The 16,028-nt window shown below is 39.4% G+C and overlaps 2 protein-coding genes and 1 long non-coding RNA gene across 4 annotated transcripts in view; 1 reads left to right on the forward strand and 2 right to left on the reverse strand.

Annotated features, from left to right (window-relative positions):
• Nucleotides 1-200: 200 nt before the first annotated feature.
• Nucleotides 201-2,893, reverse strand: LOC104966929 (uncharacterized). Its single transcript, XR_800699.1, has 3 exons — nucleotides 2,544-2,893; nucleotides 921-958; nucleotides 201-784 (listed from the first exon to the last, which is right to left on the reverse strand). It is a non-coding gene; the product is annotated as an uncharacterized lncRNA (long non-coding RNA).
• A 1,077-nt stretch (nucleotides 2,894-3,970) lies between these two features.
• Nucleotides 3,971-9,578, reverse strand: LOC104966930 (cytoglobin-1-like). The gene is made up of 4 exons (XM_010796279.1): nucleotides 9,442-9,578; nucleotides 9,207-9,349; nucleotides 5,258-5,489; nucleotides 3,971-4,699 (listed from the first exon to the last, which is right to left on the reverse strand). Exons 2-4 carry the CDS (start codon nucleotides 9,347-9,349, stop codon nucleotides 4,535-4,537), a joined length of 540 nt encoding a protein of 179 aa, XP_010794581.1. The 5' UTR covers nucleotides 9,442-9,578; the 3' UTR covers nucleotides 3,971-4,534.
• A 2,031-nt stretch (nucleotides 9,579-11,609) lies between these two features.
• Nucleotides 11,610-16,028, forward strand: part of LOC104966931 (phosphoribosyl pyrophosphate synthase-associated protein 1) — a 10,124-nt gene continuing 5,705 nt past the window's right edge. Inside the window, exons 1-8 of one of the 2 annotated variants that reach the window (XM_010796280.1) lie at nucleotides 11,610-12,032; nucleotides 12,349-12,401; nucleotides 13,104-13,170; nucleotides 13,262-13,434; nucleotides 13,601-13,716; nucleotides 13,841-13,896; nucleotides 14,543-14,688; nucleotides 15,543-15,584. In XM_010796280.1, the coding sequence (XP_010794582.1) occupies nucleotides 11,950-12,032; nucleotides 12,349-12,401; nucleotides 13,104-13,170; nucleotides 13,262-13,434; nucleotides 13,601-13,716; nucleotides 13,841-13,896; nucleotides 14,543-14,688; nucleotides 15,543-15,584 (736 nt within the window). In that variant the 5' untranslated portion in view covers nucleotides 11,610-11,949. The remainder of the gene's footprint in view (nucleotides 12,033-12,348; nucleotides 12,402-13,103; nucleotides 13,171-13,261; nucleotides 13,435-13,600; nucleotides 13,717-13,840; nucleotides 13,897-14,542; nucleotides 14,689-15,542; nucleotides 15,585-16,028) is intronic. The other variant, XM_010796281.1, reaches the window with a different exon arrangement.

Raw genomic sequence — 16,028 nt, forward strand, 5'->3', positions numbered from 1 at the left:
TATATTGCCAAGAAACAAAACTGACCAAACTACGGGGCATGTAATTAACTTTATCGTTATACCTTTTTATACTATTTGAGTTGAATGTTGTGGTTGGACGCACTGAATTTAATCTAATCTGGGGAAATGAATTATTCACCGATGCTAAAATAGGAAAAATGTACTCCTTTTTAATATATCATCATTGAATCAATAACAGTTGTTCTTAGTGCATGGAAGAGACACTCTTCCTTGGCATTGAGAAGTAAACAGCGGCACACAAATGCATTTCATTGATTTATTTCATCAGTGGGCTTCTCTTGTGAGATCATCCTTGACAACCTTTAAGTGATCCTGGGCTCCTGCCATTTCAATACTAAACTGGACGTCAGCCCCCATTTTAGAATTAATTAGGTCACTTATGAGATCTCAAGAGACGCGACTCCTAAAGATACATCCAGTCAAATCCTGTCCTCATGCATACATTTAATAAAAATCATTATTGTTTTAAAAGCAAGCAATACAGAACATTTAAGAAATGAATATACTGCTTATATATGCAGAGGCACATAATGTTTTATTACTTTATACCCTGATCAACTTTGAAATGACACAATTCAGTTTTCATGACAGGATTTGTCCGACTTGATCTTCCAAGAATTTGCTCAGTTGCTGTTTCCTGTTCCATCCATGATCAAAACAGGCCTTGTTGTTTTTCGAGCCCACTTTTTTTATTCCTGTTGGGAACCTTGGTGTGATAACAGGAAATAGTATCTGCGGAAATAAGTCTTGATAGCAGAGGCCACTGAGGACAGAAAACAAAACAAATCAGGGTTCAGCTTTCAGAGTTTTGATGTAAACACTTGTGCACATTTTTGACAGTTTGTCCATTTGTTTTCTGGTTCATTCGAGGTAAAATATAGCAAATGACAGATGCTCACCTGATGCTCGCTACACTTGAGATGATGGCCTGTCATGTCTTCAGGGAAGAGGGAGCACAGGAGAAAAGCAAATATGTAAAGTCATGAAGCGAAAAGGGAAAACGGTCAATCAAAAAAAACGGAATCACCATGACGATTAAATCCATAAAACTGTCACCATAAAAAAGATTCAGTTCACATACAATGGTTGGATACAATGCACCCTTTGTTTATTGGTTTATATTGGGATCTTTTAGCTGCATCAAGTGGAAGGGTTGTAGGTAATGTACTCATAATAACCCTAAAGAGATGATGGATTGTTGCTTCTGAATCATTTAGTTTATATAGCAGTGTAGCAGTGAATACTTAAAAGCTAAATGTGGGGCAGGCATCTCAGCTCTTTATGCATCCGTGCTTCTGTAACATGCTCCACTGCTCCACTTTCTCCCCTTGTCTGGAGCCCCTCCTGTTAACCTCCACTAGCACACAAGCCCCGTGCTACACAGAGATTTCACAACACTGCTGGTAAGAAGCTTTGCTGCTTTTTTATAATGCCGCCACAGTGTGTACACACACACACACACACACACACACACACACACACACACACACACACACACACACACACACACACACACACAACTGTCAATATCCCTTTGTCTGTCTGGATATGCTTCTGTGTCTCTGTCACCCACTGACATTCACAGTTTTGTTGTTTATATGCAGTTTTTTATATTTGGAATTTGCAACGTCATTCACTTTTATTTGAAAAATGACCCAATACTTGTTTTGATGATGAGGTTATGTCAAGATCAAACGTTTAAAGAGAAACCTTGAGTTTGAATTCAATTTGAAACAAATGAATCCCTATAGAAAAAGAAGGGGAACTAAGGGAAAAATCCCCAAGAAGCCTGTTTAAAAAACTGGAATCTGGAGAACATGGATGTTTACAATGCAGGGAACACAAATAGAACATGTTATCTAGTTTCATCATTGGAATTTTAAGTGCCACAGTTTTGAAACCATAATCAGGCTTTTTAAGGGAGGATATCTTAACCTCGGCTGTTTGGAAGTGCATTACTAAAATCACTGAAACACCCCTTTGGCTAGGTTTCAAGTGTGGCCAATGACAACGCTCACCTGGTGCTTACAACATTTGAGAAGATGGCGAGCTCTTGTCATGTTCAGGGGAGATGTAACCCAAGGGAATTAAAAGCAAACATGCAAAGTCACGATTATGAAGGGATATAATCATTCATAAAAGAATGACTCATCATGACTCAGCTAAATGCACTTTCTTCGTAAGATGTGGTATCTCCACATCTTTCAAAGGAACCTCGAGTTTAGAGTTAATTTGTTCCAAATGAGTTCCATTTTCAACTAAATGATGGGAAAGTCATCAAAGATCTTTTCTTTCAAAGTGGGGTTTGGATAACATTAGTGTTTACCAATCAGGAAACTCTAAATACGCTATCAGGTTTAATCGATGGAATTTTAAGTGCTGCCGGTTTGATACCAAAATCTAGCTTTTGAAGGGAGAAAGTCTTGGCCTCTGCAGTTACTAAAATCACAGGAAGACCCCCGTGGCTGCATATCCTCACTTTGTTTTCGTTGGATAGATCGTTTGTCCTTTTTTGTCCTTACCCTTTGATGTTCACTGTTTTTCTCATTTTGGGGTTTCTGTTGCTCCATTGCTCTTCATGTCTTTCTCAACACTCTCTTTCTGCCTGTGATAAAGAACATACAACTCACTAGTACATTCATTTCTCAATGTCAACCGCTGCTTTCATGAGCACAATCTGGAAAGAGTTTGGTTAAAGAACTCAAGGTTTTGCTGATTATTATCTGACTAGCATGTGAGCTAGGTGTTGCCACGCTCCATGGTGCTGTAGCCTCGTGGTGTGTTTGCCATTGCTGAGTGAGTGGCTGAGCAGTTCAGGGGGAGGTGAGGGCTGAGAAGATTGCACTTTGAGTCAATTAGCAGCCATGAACTCGAGCGCCCTGATGCTTGCCCCTCTATTCAGCTCTCCATTAGAAGAAAACTGGAATACACTGTTGTTATGTGTCGAGCCACTTAATCCGCACACTGTTGCTCAAGGCGAGCCCTAAAATAATCACTGAAGTTATCTCAAATCAATGATGCAGATAAGTATCACCCTCACCCCCTACACATGGAACAGACATGTGTTAAAGTGTTCATATTTTTTGTATGGTTGGAAGTATGTGTATTTATTTTAATCCTCAATGCTTTTCTTGCATGATGTTGAATTTGTATATTTGAATTTTGACAAAAAGCAGTCCCTTATTTCTGTTTTATAATTTCTAACAGACCGGTTGCAATGACCACCATTTTGTTGGTGCCTGCTGAAAAGCACATTCAGTACTCACGGTGAGATCTTGTTGAAGAAATGGTGCCGCAGGAGGAGAGCGATGGTGGTGAGGACCATCATGGTCGTACACATGGTCCTACCTCCAGCGATCTTCTGCCTTGGGGGGCGATGGTGGTTCAGAGCACTGAGGCTTCTCCTCCCATCGAGAGGCTCAAACTATAAAAGGCAGATTTTGTGTCTCACTATTCTTGTATTTTCTCTTGGCTCTCACTCATGATTGGGGAGATTAGCTCAGTGGATTAGCCAGGATTAAGGCAGGACTAAGGGGTAAACAGAGCATGCTGTTTGTTTCTATTATGAAACAACCCACTTCGCTTTGTCCTCGAAGCTATAAAAAATCAACCTTTATTTTGTCTTTTTTTAAATAAGAAAGGACAGCATGTTGTAAAAGGTGTTTTAGAAATTGGCTCCATGCAGGCCTAAACAGGGATTAATGGATACCAATCAATTTCCCATATATTTAGCAGGGTCTCTCCATAATAAGAAAAGAGAGAGCATTTGTATAAATGGTTTTATAAATAGGGTCTTCCAGCAGCTTATACTTAGCACTGCTGACTCAGAGAGAGCGGTAGGCCAAGCAAGAAAAAGGTAACGTCTAATTATGTCAACACAGTAGTACGTAGAAATGCAGAGGATTTGGATTACTATATATACTTTTAAAAGGATTCAACACTGTGGCAGTAAGGTCTCATGGTTTTCTTTTATTTCAAAATATTGTTAAATACAGATACAAAGGTGAGCCGTAATGAAAAAAATGTACAATCATCACAATTAACTGTTAGAAAATGTATAAATGTCTTCCTAATACCTCATTAAGTGAACACAAGTGGGCACGGACTAATCGAAGGAAACGTCACATGAGATTTAGAAATAACAGTATTTACATGGCAGTTTTTTAGATATACACATTCAGTAGAAGGCACATCCAAGTCAAATGTGACCTCTTCCTCTTGTCCACTGTTTGCATTTACTTTCCCTCTATCCTTAATAATTTGGTCCTTTACAAGAGTATAAAAAACAACGAGGAGAGATTTAATTTCTACGTCTCTCTTAGCTATCAAAAGGGCACAGTACCAGTACTCATTTAAAGTGTATGTCGCATAACCCACGATTATAATAGATTAAACTGTATTCCCCAGATACAAAGCTTCCCATTAATGGTCAGTATAGTCAATTCCTCCCTCTATCATGAGCCGTGGCCCAAAAATGTGAAATTTCTTGTCCAATAAACCCAGACCAAAAGCTTCACCCACTTGAGCTTGAGTGCTTAGACCAGCCCACTTCCTCATAGACGGCATTGATGCCGCAGTACATTGTAGCCAAGAGTTTGGTCCAGGCCGCGGCCACCTCTGGTGTCACAACCTCTGAGAAGGCCTCTCCAAGGACCTCCAGTATCACACCGCTCAGGATCTGGGAAGCACAATACAATCAATCAATGTCTATTTATATAGCCCAATATCACAAATATTACATTTGAACAATGGGGTTCTTAAGCTATCTTGAAGGTCTTAAATTAGTAAATGAGAATACAACTCTAATTATATTGGCATAATGAAGTAACAATGGGCCCTGTGCGCACAGTTACGATGGGTCATAGGGCATGTTACCACACACACACACACACACACACACACACACACACTCTTTTGAAAATCATCATTCCACTATTATGTAATGAGACATCATTTCTTGTATGACATGTGTTTCCTTTTTGCTCTCCCACCTCCTTCACCCAGGCTTCCTAATGGTTTTTACAGGAAAGTCTGGGACCAGTCAAGGACAAAGATAGCAATGAGTGGGATCAAAAATGTGGTATAAAAAAATCCTTGATAAAGGGTTATATCACAGCACCTAAAGATTATAATTTAGTCTGCTCTCTGCCCTCTGGTGGTCAAAAATACATTCATGCAGCTTTAACTGTTTATTTTTTATTTAAGGATTTAAGTTCATCTCTGAGTGTGTTTTTACCTTAAAGTACACAGGCTCCACCTTGTGTCGGAGTGCGTGAGCCTTGCCCAGCAGCTTCAGCACCGAAGCCACTTTCTCTGAGTTGTCGAGGTTCTCCACCAGCGTGTTGAGGCCATTCATAACTCTGTTTGCATGCTTCCTGAGCTGTGCACTCCTCTCCAGCTCCTCCGGTTCCTCGATGTGCTTGAACTGGCTGAAGTACTGCCTGGATGAGGGGAAGTTCACAAACAGCCTGCAAAAGGAAGGAGAGTCATGAGTAAATGAGAGATATGAGAATGAGCAGCTGCTGCAAAGCTCCACTAATCTCCTCGCCCTCAGCTCGATCCTGCAAACCCACGTTCATTTTCCTCTGAGCTGGCAAGATACCATCAGTACATATCGGCACTGACATGATAATGCTGCATATTTTCCCTTTAAGTGCTTGCTTTGCTTCACTGTGGTGATAGGCCTACTGTGTGTGTTGTGCACCGTCAAAAGTGCTAAGTCATTTCAGGTTCCTTAGGCGCATTCACACCGCAGTACTTTTCCCACAAAGGTTCATGAGAACTCTTTAGTTCTCGTTAACTAAGTACGGATCGCGTTCACACCGGAATAAATTCCTGGGGAAGGATTAGGCAAATGAAGCCACTGACGTCACTTCTTCTTCTTCTGCTTTGGGTTTACTGGCAAGCCGCATACAACTCCACGGCATATACTGCCACCCGAAGTCCCCGGCCGGAAGTCCCCGGAGTTGGGGACTGGCTACTCATTTTAGTTCCGGCTCTTTTTGGTGTGAACGCGACATTTCGGAACTATATCGGAACGAAAGTGGGAAAAGTACTGCGGTGTGAACGCGGCTCTTGACTCCCTTCCTGTGTTCTCTCCCACGCTCATCAGCCCAGCCCCGCCCCTGATTGTTTTCACCTGTGCCCAGTTATCTCCTGTTTATATTCCCCTGTTTCCCGTTGTTTGTTGTCAGTTCGTCTTGTCCTGTCCTCATGCCAGAACTCTGCTCGTCAGCATTTGCTAATCTTGACACATGCCTGATTCACGCTCCTGAAAACTTTTTGTAAATTTTGTTCCTCACGTTATGAGTGTTTTTTGTTGAGCCTTATTGAAGCTCTTTATTTTTGTCACCTCGCAAAGAGTGTTTTTCTTTTTGTATATCCTTTTTGGCAAATAAAAGTATATTGCTTATACTTTATCTCTGGCTCCCGGGTTGTGCATTTGAGTCCTTTTTCCCTTGTGAATCCAAGTTTGTAACAGTGTGACACCATACATTTAAAAAGACTTAAAAAATGAACAAGAAAAGCTTCCAGCTGCACATAAATCCTAATGCTTATGACAGACATTTTGTATAGCTTTCAAAATTACAGTAAAACAGTTTAATTTGTTTGTCAGGACATTGTATTCTACCATGATGTTACTACATACTTTGGCACTTTACGTGATCATACAGTACTTACATTAATTAAATATTTTTACTTAAAAAAAATACAGGTGATTATATTAAAATGTGCATTAAATACGGTCACTTTTATGTGTCAGATAACATGTGCGTAACAGGTTGTTTCATAACAGTTTCAGATTGGCCTTTTTCAATGTTACCTCATGGATTTATATAATTTATTCTTCAATGTGAACATAGTGTAAACGTCTGTGTGAATTAGGATTTATAAGATTCTAAACCAAATCGGTATCCCGTTATCAATGCTAATATCTATTTGGTGTTATGTTATCTCTTGCGCAGTTGAAAATGCATGGCTAAAAACAGGTCATGCTCCAGAAATCCGGCCTCTGGATTTAGACAATCATCTTTGTCATTTCCTGCTGTGCCCCCTTGTGAAACTGTTGGCAAATGTGTCTGAATTGTTCTGTAAAGTGGCTTCAATCATGGCAAATTAAAGGGAAGGTGAAAATGATTTGTGATGTCTTGTTAGAGAGGGGGAGGTGAAGAAAACAAGTGCTCAGGTTACGATGAGTTCACCTGACAGCCAACGCTTCATGTTTCATTTGGCTTACATGTCAAATGCTTTCTGTTCAAGTTCCGAGTCTGGATTTTAGCATTCTTACAGCCTGCTTTTTCTGAGTACAAATAGTGAGTTCAAAGACGTTTTCATTGGTTTAAGTCCCTGATTGAACCTCAAAGGTATCATAGAGAATTAGCAAATATAACTAAAAACTCCCTCCATCCACTGTCTGGGAAGAGCGCCAATGCATCTGGTTGCTGTTTTCTAGACCTGTTGTCCCATCTCCCACTGTCTCCGCAACAACTATCGCAAAAAGGAGGGAAATATTTTTCTGTGAAGCATACGGCTCGATATTAGAGTTAAAACGCCTGAAATGGGAAGAGATAGAAGCTAAGCAAAGTGTTCTTAGTTTCGTAGCAAACTAATGAGGAGCCGTGGTGTTTAATCTCTCTCTCTTGTAATTGCATGACCTGTGGTTGCATATAAATAGCCTCATTAGTATTTTTATGGACTCTTTATCCTTTCTTATCTTTTCGTCGAGACTAACTGAAGAGTTAAATCCAGAGAAAATGTTTAATTTCAGAGTCATAAACTGCTTTGGAGTTTGAAAAGGTTAAAGGTCAAGTCTAGGTTACGGAGAGCGACAGTGATTTGCTTTTTACCACTAAAAGGAGAATTTAGCACAGTCACGCGTCGCTTATCAAACGATTGTCATTCCTCAAATTCCTGAAAGGTCATAGGGTGTTTGTGGAGGAATGTGGAAGAAGAAAGTGCATTCAATTAATTGTTATAGTTTCAATATGCGTATCAAAGAGTGGGATAGTGATTTGATGTGTTTAAGTGCTGCAACTAAATCCTAAAAGTCAGTAAGCTGTAAATATAATCGTGTTGCACCCTGCATGGCTGCTAACCTCCCTCTCAACTTTCACCTGCTGCAATCATAGGATTATAAAGGCAACAGCGTGACTTGCCAGACACTTGTCAAAAGAAGTCATTGTGCTCACAAAATGTATCCCGGTTGTTTTTCCCACATGTTCCATCCTTAAAGCAATAAAAACAGTGACACCAACACCCTCAAACAGGATTGCATGCTAAGCATGAATGATTAATGAACAATATTGAGCAACACATGTGGTGATGTTGTGATGGACTCTTTCATCCCATGATTTTAGACAAAAGAGGGACGTTTCGGAGCACTGACTGCCAGTGATGGAGTCAAGCTGCTGCAGGTTCCCCGGCCCTCTGAACAGGCATTCAAAACATGACCCGCTCATTGGGAGGGAACCCTTTGGGAGCCAAAGATGTCTGACTGATGGATTGCAATGTTTATCCTCTGCCTCTACTATTTGAGGAATAGGATTAAGAAAAAGGAGTAGAGGCGAGAATATCAGATGCAAAAATAGTTCCTTTTTTTTTTACAGCCTGGAAACTTGTAAAGTCAACGAGATCAGAATTTGGCAGCTGAATTCGGAGGGAGGATATAATCCCTGGATTTACATTGATTTAGGTGGATATTTTTGCGGTTTTCTGTGGCAGAAAATTATCAGTGAGCCTCGCAGGTGCAGTTATATTACTGAGGGGGGAAGAGACCGAATGCAATTTTTACCTTATTGCTGGTGGACTAATTAAAGTTGAGGAAATTGGGAGAAGATTGATGAAAAGTCAGCATTCAAGACTTCTATTATTGTGAGAATTAAAGAAACAAATATATATTTAATGTAATATGTTATTCCTTGCACACTTAATGTAAATAATATCCTACTTTTATATTTTTGCTGTAATTTGGCCCTTCACACTGTTTATTCGGCAGATTTGACAGTCAACATGTATACTTTTCTGTTATGTTTTTTTTCAATTTTGAGATGTTTATATGTTATATTAGTTTATGTTCTACTTTTTTTATATTCACATTATGTGCAATGCCTTGTTTTAACAGAAAAAAAAGGAAATATCTTCCTAACTCAACATTTCAAAACAGGAGAGTAAGACTAAAGAAATACCTGACGAGTATGGCCACCCCGGCGTCATCGCAGTTCTCGTAGACTTTTGCCCAGGAGTCCTGGATCATCACCTTCTCCTTGTCAGTCAGTGGGCTTGGTCTCTCCAGGTGGTCCCCCTCTGCCTCTCCCTGCATCCTCTCCATCTGGGAACACAGAAGTGCAGGGCTGAGCACGTGCAGAAGGCAGGGCTAATGAGAGAACCCAACCTCCTTCAAAATAAACACTATATTTATACCTTATCTCTTGTATATGTCTCTTTCCTGGTGAGAGAGGATGGAAATCTGTTTCCCTTCCCCCCTGTTTTTTTTCTTCTCAGTGAGATGCTTTGCTCTCCACCTCTGAATCTCTGCTGAGCGAGAGTGTGAGTGAAGAACAGCCTGAAAAACACACAAGAAACACACGCAGCGAACAAGGAGGAGCCTCTACTCTCTCTTTTATACTCTCCCTTTCCTCTTTCTCCCTCTTTATTTCTCACTCTGCCCACCTCACCTTTGTAGGTGGTGTTTGATGAGAACATAATGAGATAAAGAACAAATCCTTAATAAAAGAGTCAGATATGTATTACATGGAGGCTCGAGCGTGGATTCAATGAAAGATTATGACGTTGGAAAACAAAGATAACGGACCACACTATGACCTTTTACCTCCATCATCACCATCCAGGAGATTAACCTGTGATTTCTCGCAAAGCCCTGCATGTAGAAACACAAAATTAAAAAGCATGACGTCTATCAGAAATAGGGCAGATTTCTATTTCATTTGGTTACTCCTGTGCTTCTGACAAGATACAGATTATATGAGCGTGTTATCACTCAATTTTTACACTTTCCATTATATTCACACACCCTCAAGAAGAGAGCCACACAGCTCTCATTGAACTTGTTCATGTTTTTTCTCTTTGTTGCAGCTGTGGATATCAGTCAGGGAGATCTTGGTTGTTTTCAAAACTTGAGAATGTTCTTATTCAATGTTCAGGGCTGGCCCGGCACACAGGGTCATTTACACTGAGGAAAACAAACACGAGAGCAGTTAAAAGACATCAGATGTTTTTACAAAAGCCAAGATTGAGGTGATATTTATTGCCTGACTGGGGAGGTACAATGTACAGTAGGTGCCAACAACGTACTGACCCATATCAAACATTTACAGAGTCCTCAAGAGCACACCAATCACAATCAAGTTACTGAAAGAACTTGATTGTGCTTTAGGTGGAGTCATCTAATATTTCCGGTATTGCAGAGTGTTGAATATCTTAATTACCTTTGTGAGTGACTTTGTGAGAATTACATTTGTCCTCTTGCCCGCCAGCAGAATTAAAGATATGCCAGCTAACCACATTGTAATTAATGAAACCATGGGAAGTTAAAGTCGAATACAAGTTAATCTCAGGCACTCCCATTAAAATGTCATAATTCCTGTAAGAAGTGCACAGGTCATTTTGGATAAACAAACAAAGTGAGTTGGTCAATGATTCTGGATCGACACGTTCTGCATGTATCACTTTATCTTTCTGCAGAAGATTTCGTATTGTTTAACAACAACAACAACAACAACAATTACCTCTGTTTGCACCCACAGGGCTGGTTCAGGCTAGTAACATACAGTAAGGATAATTCTAAACTGTCAACACACCCTCCTCAAAAAGGATTAAGACTATAAGACATAACTGTACTTGGTATCCAGGGCTAATGAGTAATGACATCTGGTGGACAGTTAGAGTATTATTGATAGGCTGCCAGAAATGCCATATTTACAATGAGTAAATGATTTATAGAAAGGCAAATAGTTATCTATCTATCAACAACTGAAGGCAATAATCAAATAAATAACAGGGGCTTGTTATGACTGTCTGCCTTTGGTTTTAACTAAACTATTAAAATGTCATCAGTCCATGAATCTTAGATGATCACTTTATTAGTTTATCAGATCAGTCTAATCATTAATTTGTGCACACATTATAAAATAATAAAGTATAAACAATACTTCTTGAGTAAATGCACGGTTTGAGTATTACATTATTTAGGGATTATCTCACTCAGATGTCTTTCAGTCACACTGGCACACCTGTGTGAAGTATTTAGTTCGGAGTAAGAACAACATATTAAGGAATTTATTTTTGCAACTACTCTAAAATAGAGTTGGACTAATGGTTTTATCACAAATGGTAAATGCAGAGATACTTTCACTAATTTGATATACTGCTTTTGGATATCTTAATTTATGAATATTTGTCAAAGTGTATTTAATAATGGATTAAAATGAATACGCAGGTTAATAAAAGTACATCAAAATTGTATATCAGTACAGTACTTGAGTAAAAGTACTTTGTTACTATCCCCCACTGCTAATTTGACGCAGTATCATCCTCAAACAAATATATATTCCGCAAAGCGTATTTGTCAAGATTGACCCAAAGGGAATTCCGTAGTTCAGTGCTAACACAGTTGTAAGGCTATAGTGATACATTGTGACAGTTATGTACCGTTTTTCCGCAAGCAATTGGACAAATAAGTAAAATAAACTCAGTATTTAATGTTTAATTTTAAGTTTAGCTGTAGCTGAGTTTATGTCGCACACTGGAGGTCATTTCGTGTGATTTGCTAACCTAGCGGTACAGTGTATGGTAGGTAGCTAGCTAGCTGTTTAGCTAACGACAACGTCATTAGAAGAGAATCAGAAACAGACGCCGAGACAAAAAGGAGCCTCTGCTGTCAGTGAGAAATAAACCACCTGCTCTGCCACGATGAACGTCGCTAAAAGTGGTTATCGTGTCTTTTCCGCAAACTCCTCCGTAGCATGCACAGAATTGGCAAAGAAGATAACGGAGTAAGCATCTTTTCATTTTATTCCAGCGTTGCTGACTACTCAAAATGTTGTATACAAATCTGTTCCAAACGAGAGCCTGTCTAGTCATAAAACAATGAAGGAAACAATGAGCACCTCACGATTGTGTATTTGTATCTAGAAAATTATATTGAGTTGTCTCTGTGGTTCATGTCCTTTCTACTGTAGATATGTATATTTACTTGCTGCTGTTTATTTATTTGTATTTTATTATGTTTGACTTTTTTACACCTTTTTTAAAGATTTCAATTGCTGCTGTAACAAAATATACATATCTATCTATCTATCTATCTCACAGGAGGCTGGGAGTTGAACTGGGGAAGTCTGTGGTCTTTCAGGAATCGAACAGAGGTGAGGAGAATATTAAAAACACATTCCTGCTAACAACAAAAATGTTTGGTAATTATAGATTTCAGGATTTCTATTCTATAGAACCTTTTTTGATAGTACCCAATTAGTAAAGGATAGAAAACATAATTACAAGTGAGTTTAGAAGACATTTTAAACAGGTTATTAATTTAATCTGCCTGGGATTCTTAGACAGGAGTTCCACAACTTGGTCAGCACGAGGTCAAGTGTGGTCCCTTTAAAGTGGCTGGGAAAATAAACATGTTGAGTGAGATTTAAAAAAATCAGTAAGGTTGCTATACCATATTTTGTAGATTGCTGAAAAGCTTAACACCTAGCTGCCACCATGCTTGACCCCCACCCTCCTTCTACACAAACAACTGCACTCAATTCATAGACTACCTCACTTTACTGGTTACCATAACCAGGTATGACTACCTGCATAATACTACAAACAGAACATGTCCAGTGCAAATACCTATCATCAGTGACTGATACATTTGCTAAATTCTTCCCATTATTTACACTTATACGACTCTGCTTTTATGGCTCTTGCATAGTTGTCCTGTGGGTTGCACTACATGTTTTTGAAGGTGAACAGTTACTGACAAAGTACAAAAAGTCATCAGTATTAGACGGCAGTGAAATTAAGATGCAGCTTTGCTTAATCAAATGATTGTGTCCCTAATTTTCCTATCACAACAGAAACTAGAGTGGATGTGAAAGAATCAGTTCGTGGACAAACTATCTTCATCATCCAGACCATACCGCGGTGAGTTTAACATCAGCACAAACTACAGCTTTGAACAGTTTATTTGGCTATCACTAAACATGTCTTTTTTATTATTTTTTCATGCAAACAGAGATGTAAACACGGCTATTATGGAGCTGCTGGTAATGGCCTACGCCCTCAAGACCTCTTGTGCAAAGAACATCATTGGAGTCATCCCTTACTTCCCCTACAGCAAACAGTGCAAGATGAGGAAGAGGGGCTCAATAGTTAGCAAGTTGTTAGCTTCAATGCTAGCAAAAGCAGGTAAAGAGAACACAACTCATCAGCACCTGTGATTTGTGTGTGCCTGTCTTTTTATCCCTCTCCATCAGTAGTGTTTCATTTGATGTTCACAAATGAACAGTTGACTGTGTACCTGTGTTAAATGGGGGGGGAAGACCCGGCTATTAATCTGTATTTTACCCCAAAGGGATAACACATATTATCACCATGGACTTGCATCAGAAGGAGATCCAGGGCTTCTTCAGCTTCCCAGTAGACAACCTGCGTGCCTCTCCTTTCTTGATTCAGTACATCCAAGAAGAGGTGATCAATCCATTGTCTTATCTGTGTGTGTGTTTAAGTCTAAGTGTTGTTAACCCCACCTGTTGACCAAACCAATCAATCACATGATGTAAATATTGACATCCATTTTCCTTCATTCTGTCAGATTCCTGATTACAGGAATGCCATCATTGTGGCCAAGTCCCCATCAGCAGCAAAGAGGTAACTGAAGGATACAAATAAACACATTTAACCTCGGCTACTTCTTGCCTTCTGTTAGCATTGTTTTGATAAATTACGTTTCAACTGTCTTCATTTAAAACAATAAAGAGATTTATTTTTGACGGCCCATCCAGAAGTTAGCATTGCAAGGGCTCCCTCAACAAAGAACGATTACATTTTTCTATTGGATTTTAGAATATTGCAGAAAATAAGATCAGTGGCAAACACACATTTATTATACATGCACAATTTGTTCAGCAGGTTATTCTTCAAATATGAACACTCTCTTTATAATAGTGAAAGTGTAAATGCAAGCACTATAAGTAAAAAGCTAACTTAAAACAAGCTACATCACGGGCGCATGACTAAGCTAAATGTGGCTAATTTAGATTTAGTGGTCTTATGTAGTCACTTGCTAGTAACGGCTGTTCTAATGACACATGGAAGCTTCAGACCTTCTCCAGTTGGTAACCACAGATCATATTTCAGGCATATAACCAAAACATGTAAAAGAAAAACCACACACTTTCTGGGTTTTCAGTCTCATGCCAGAATTACCAATCCTACACATGTTCTTTTGTGTAAATGCCAATGTCTTTTGAAATCCATGTGACTAAATATGTGTTTTTATCTCTATCGTCATTAGGGCGCAGTCCTATGCAGAGCGCCTGCGTCTGGGTCTGGCTGTGATTCACGGCGAGGCTCAGTGTTCAGAGTCCGACATGGCTGACGGCAGACACTCCCCACCTTGTGTACGCAACACCACCGGACACACGGGACTGGAGCTTCCTCGTAAGAACACCCATTTCTATAGAATGCTGTTTTTTTTTTTTTACAGATCAATAGGTCAAACACCGGCTCGATTTGACCCTCTCTACAGATAACATATTTAACTGTGTTTCTCACAGTTAGATTACCTTTTTATTTGTCACACCATGCTGCAATTAAGCAAGGAACTTCTTCTTATTCCTGCCAGTTAAATCTTCAAGTTTACGACACCCACAGTCCGATCCAGCTCCTATTTGTGCTAACCGGTTCGGACGAGTCTCCCGTTTCTCACTCATACCATCCGCCACATTCCAAGGAATTGATTTCTCTGTGTCCCTGCATGTTTTAATTCCACAGATACAACACTACTTCTACTCATGCTGCATCCTCCGCCAGCTGCAACTCCTAACTTGCAAAAAAGTGACATGCTTAATAATCATAGATCATAGTTCCTGCCTATTTCTAAGAAAGTAGCTCTATTTTTTAAATATTTATACTATAACGTGACTCTGGCATACCGTCTTTCACATATTTGCGGGGTTTATTCCCGTAAGGCCTTTTGGAATAATTCCGTATGAGAAACGATTGTGTCATTGGCAAATGACTCCGACGTAACTGCGTCCAGTATTCACTTTATTATTTAGTAACAATATTTCTTACTTGTGTTCACCCTTGACTTAAAAAATCCTCCTTTGAAACTTCCTAAATATCTTAAACTATAAAAAGTCTTTTCAAATCTAATCTGATTAGTTGCTATGAAATATTTTTTTAATCTCTGCCTACCTAGCGGGAGGATTTTCCAAGTCTCGGCATCATGTGTTTGTCATGTCAAATATTTGTGCATTTGTGTTAACGTGGTGTTTATTTGTTGGTAATAGCAGGCAAACCACAAGCTCCGTTCCCCGGCATAGAGCTCCCAAGTACGACCGTAAAATATAACTTCCATCTGACTATGAAATGATTCCTCTTCAAATGGTTCCTCAATTGGTGCATGTGTAGACAAAGGGTTTGTGTTGCATGTTGTGAAAAAACAGTCTGGATTCTGGAGGGGGAGTTTGTAAAAAAAAAAAGTGATTTGTAATGCACACAGGCAGGTTTGTATTGAGAAAACCTCTTGAATCGGCTACAGTATGCTGCTTGCATGACTTGAAATAAGCGTTTTCTCCACCTGTCTAAGATTCCAGACAGTTGTTCTACAAGATGGCCAAACTCCTCTTGGTTTTGTTGTGTTCTGATTTAATTTTGAAATCCATCAATCAAACCAGAACCATGCCAAACGTTATCATTTGACTTTTTTTTCTCCCCTTGACTATCTGGACTCATCTTGCCAATCAACACATGGTGCACCCTGATTACCCCCCCCC

The sequence above is a fragment of the Notothenia coriiceps genome, unplaced genomic scaffold, assembly GCF_000735185.1.
Source record: "Notothenia coriiceps isolate Sejong01 unplaced genomic scaffold, NC01 NC01_scaffold00037250, whole genome shotgun sequence".
NCBI lineage: Eukaryota > Metazoa > Chordata > Actinopteri > Perciformes > Nototheniidae > Notothenia > Notothenia coriiceps.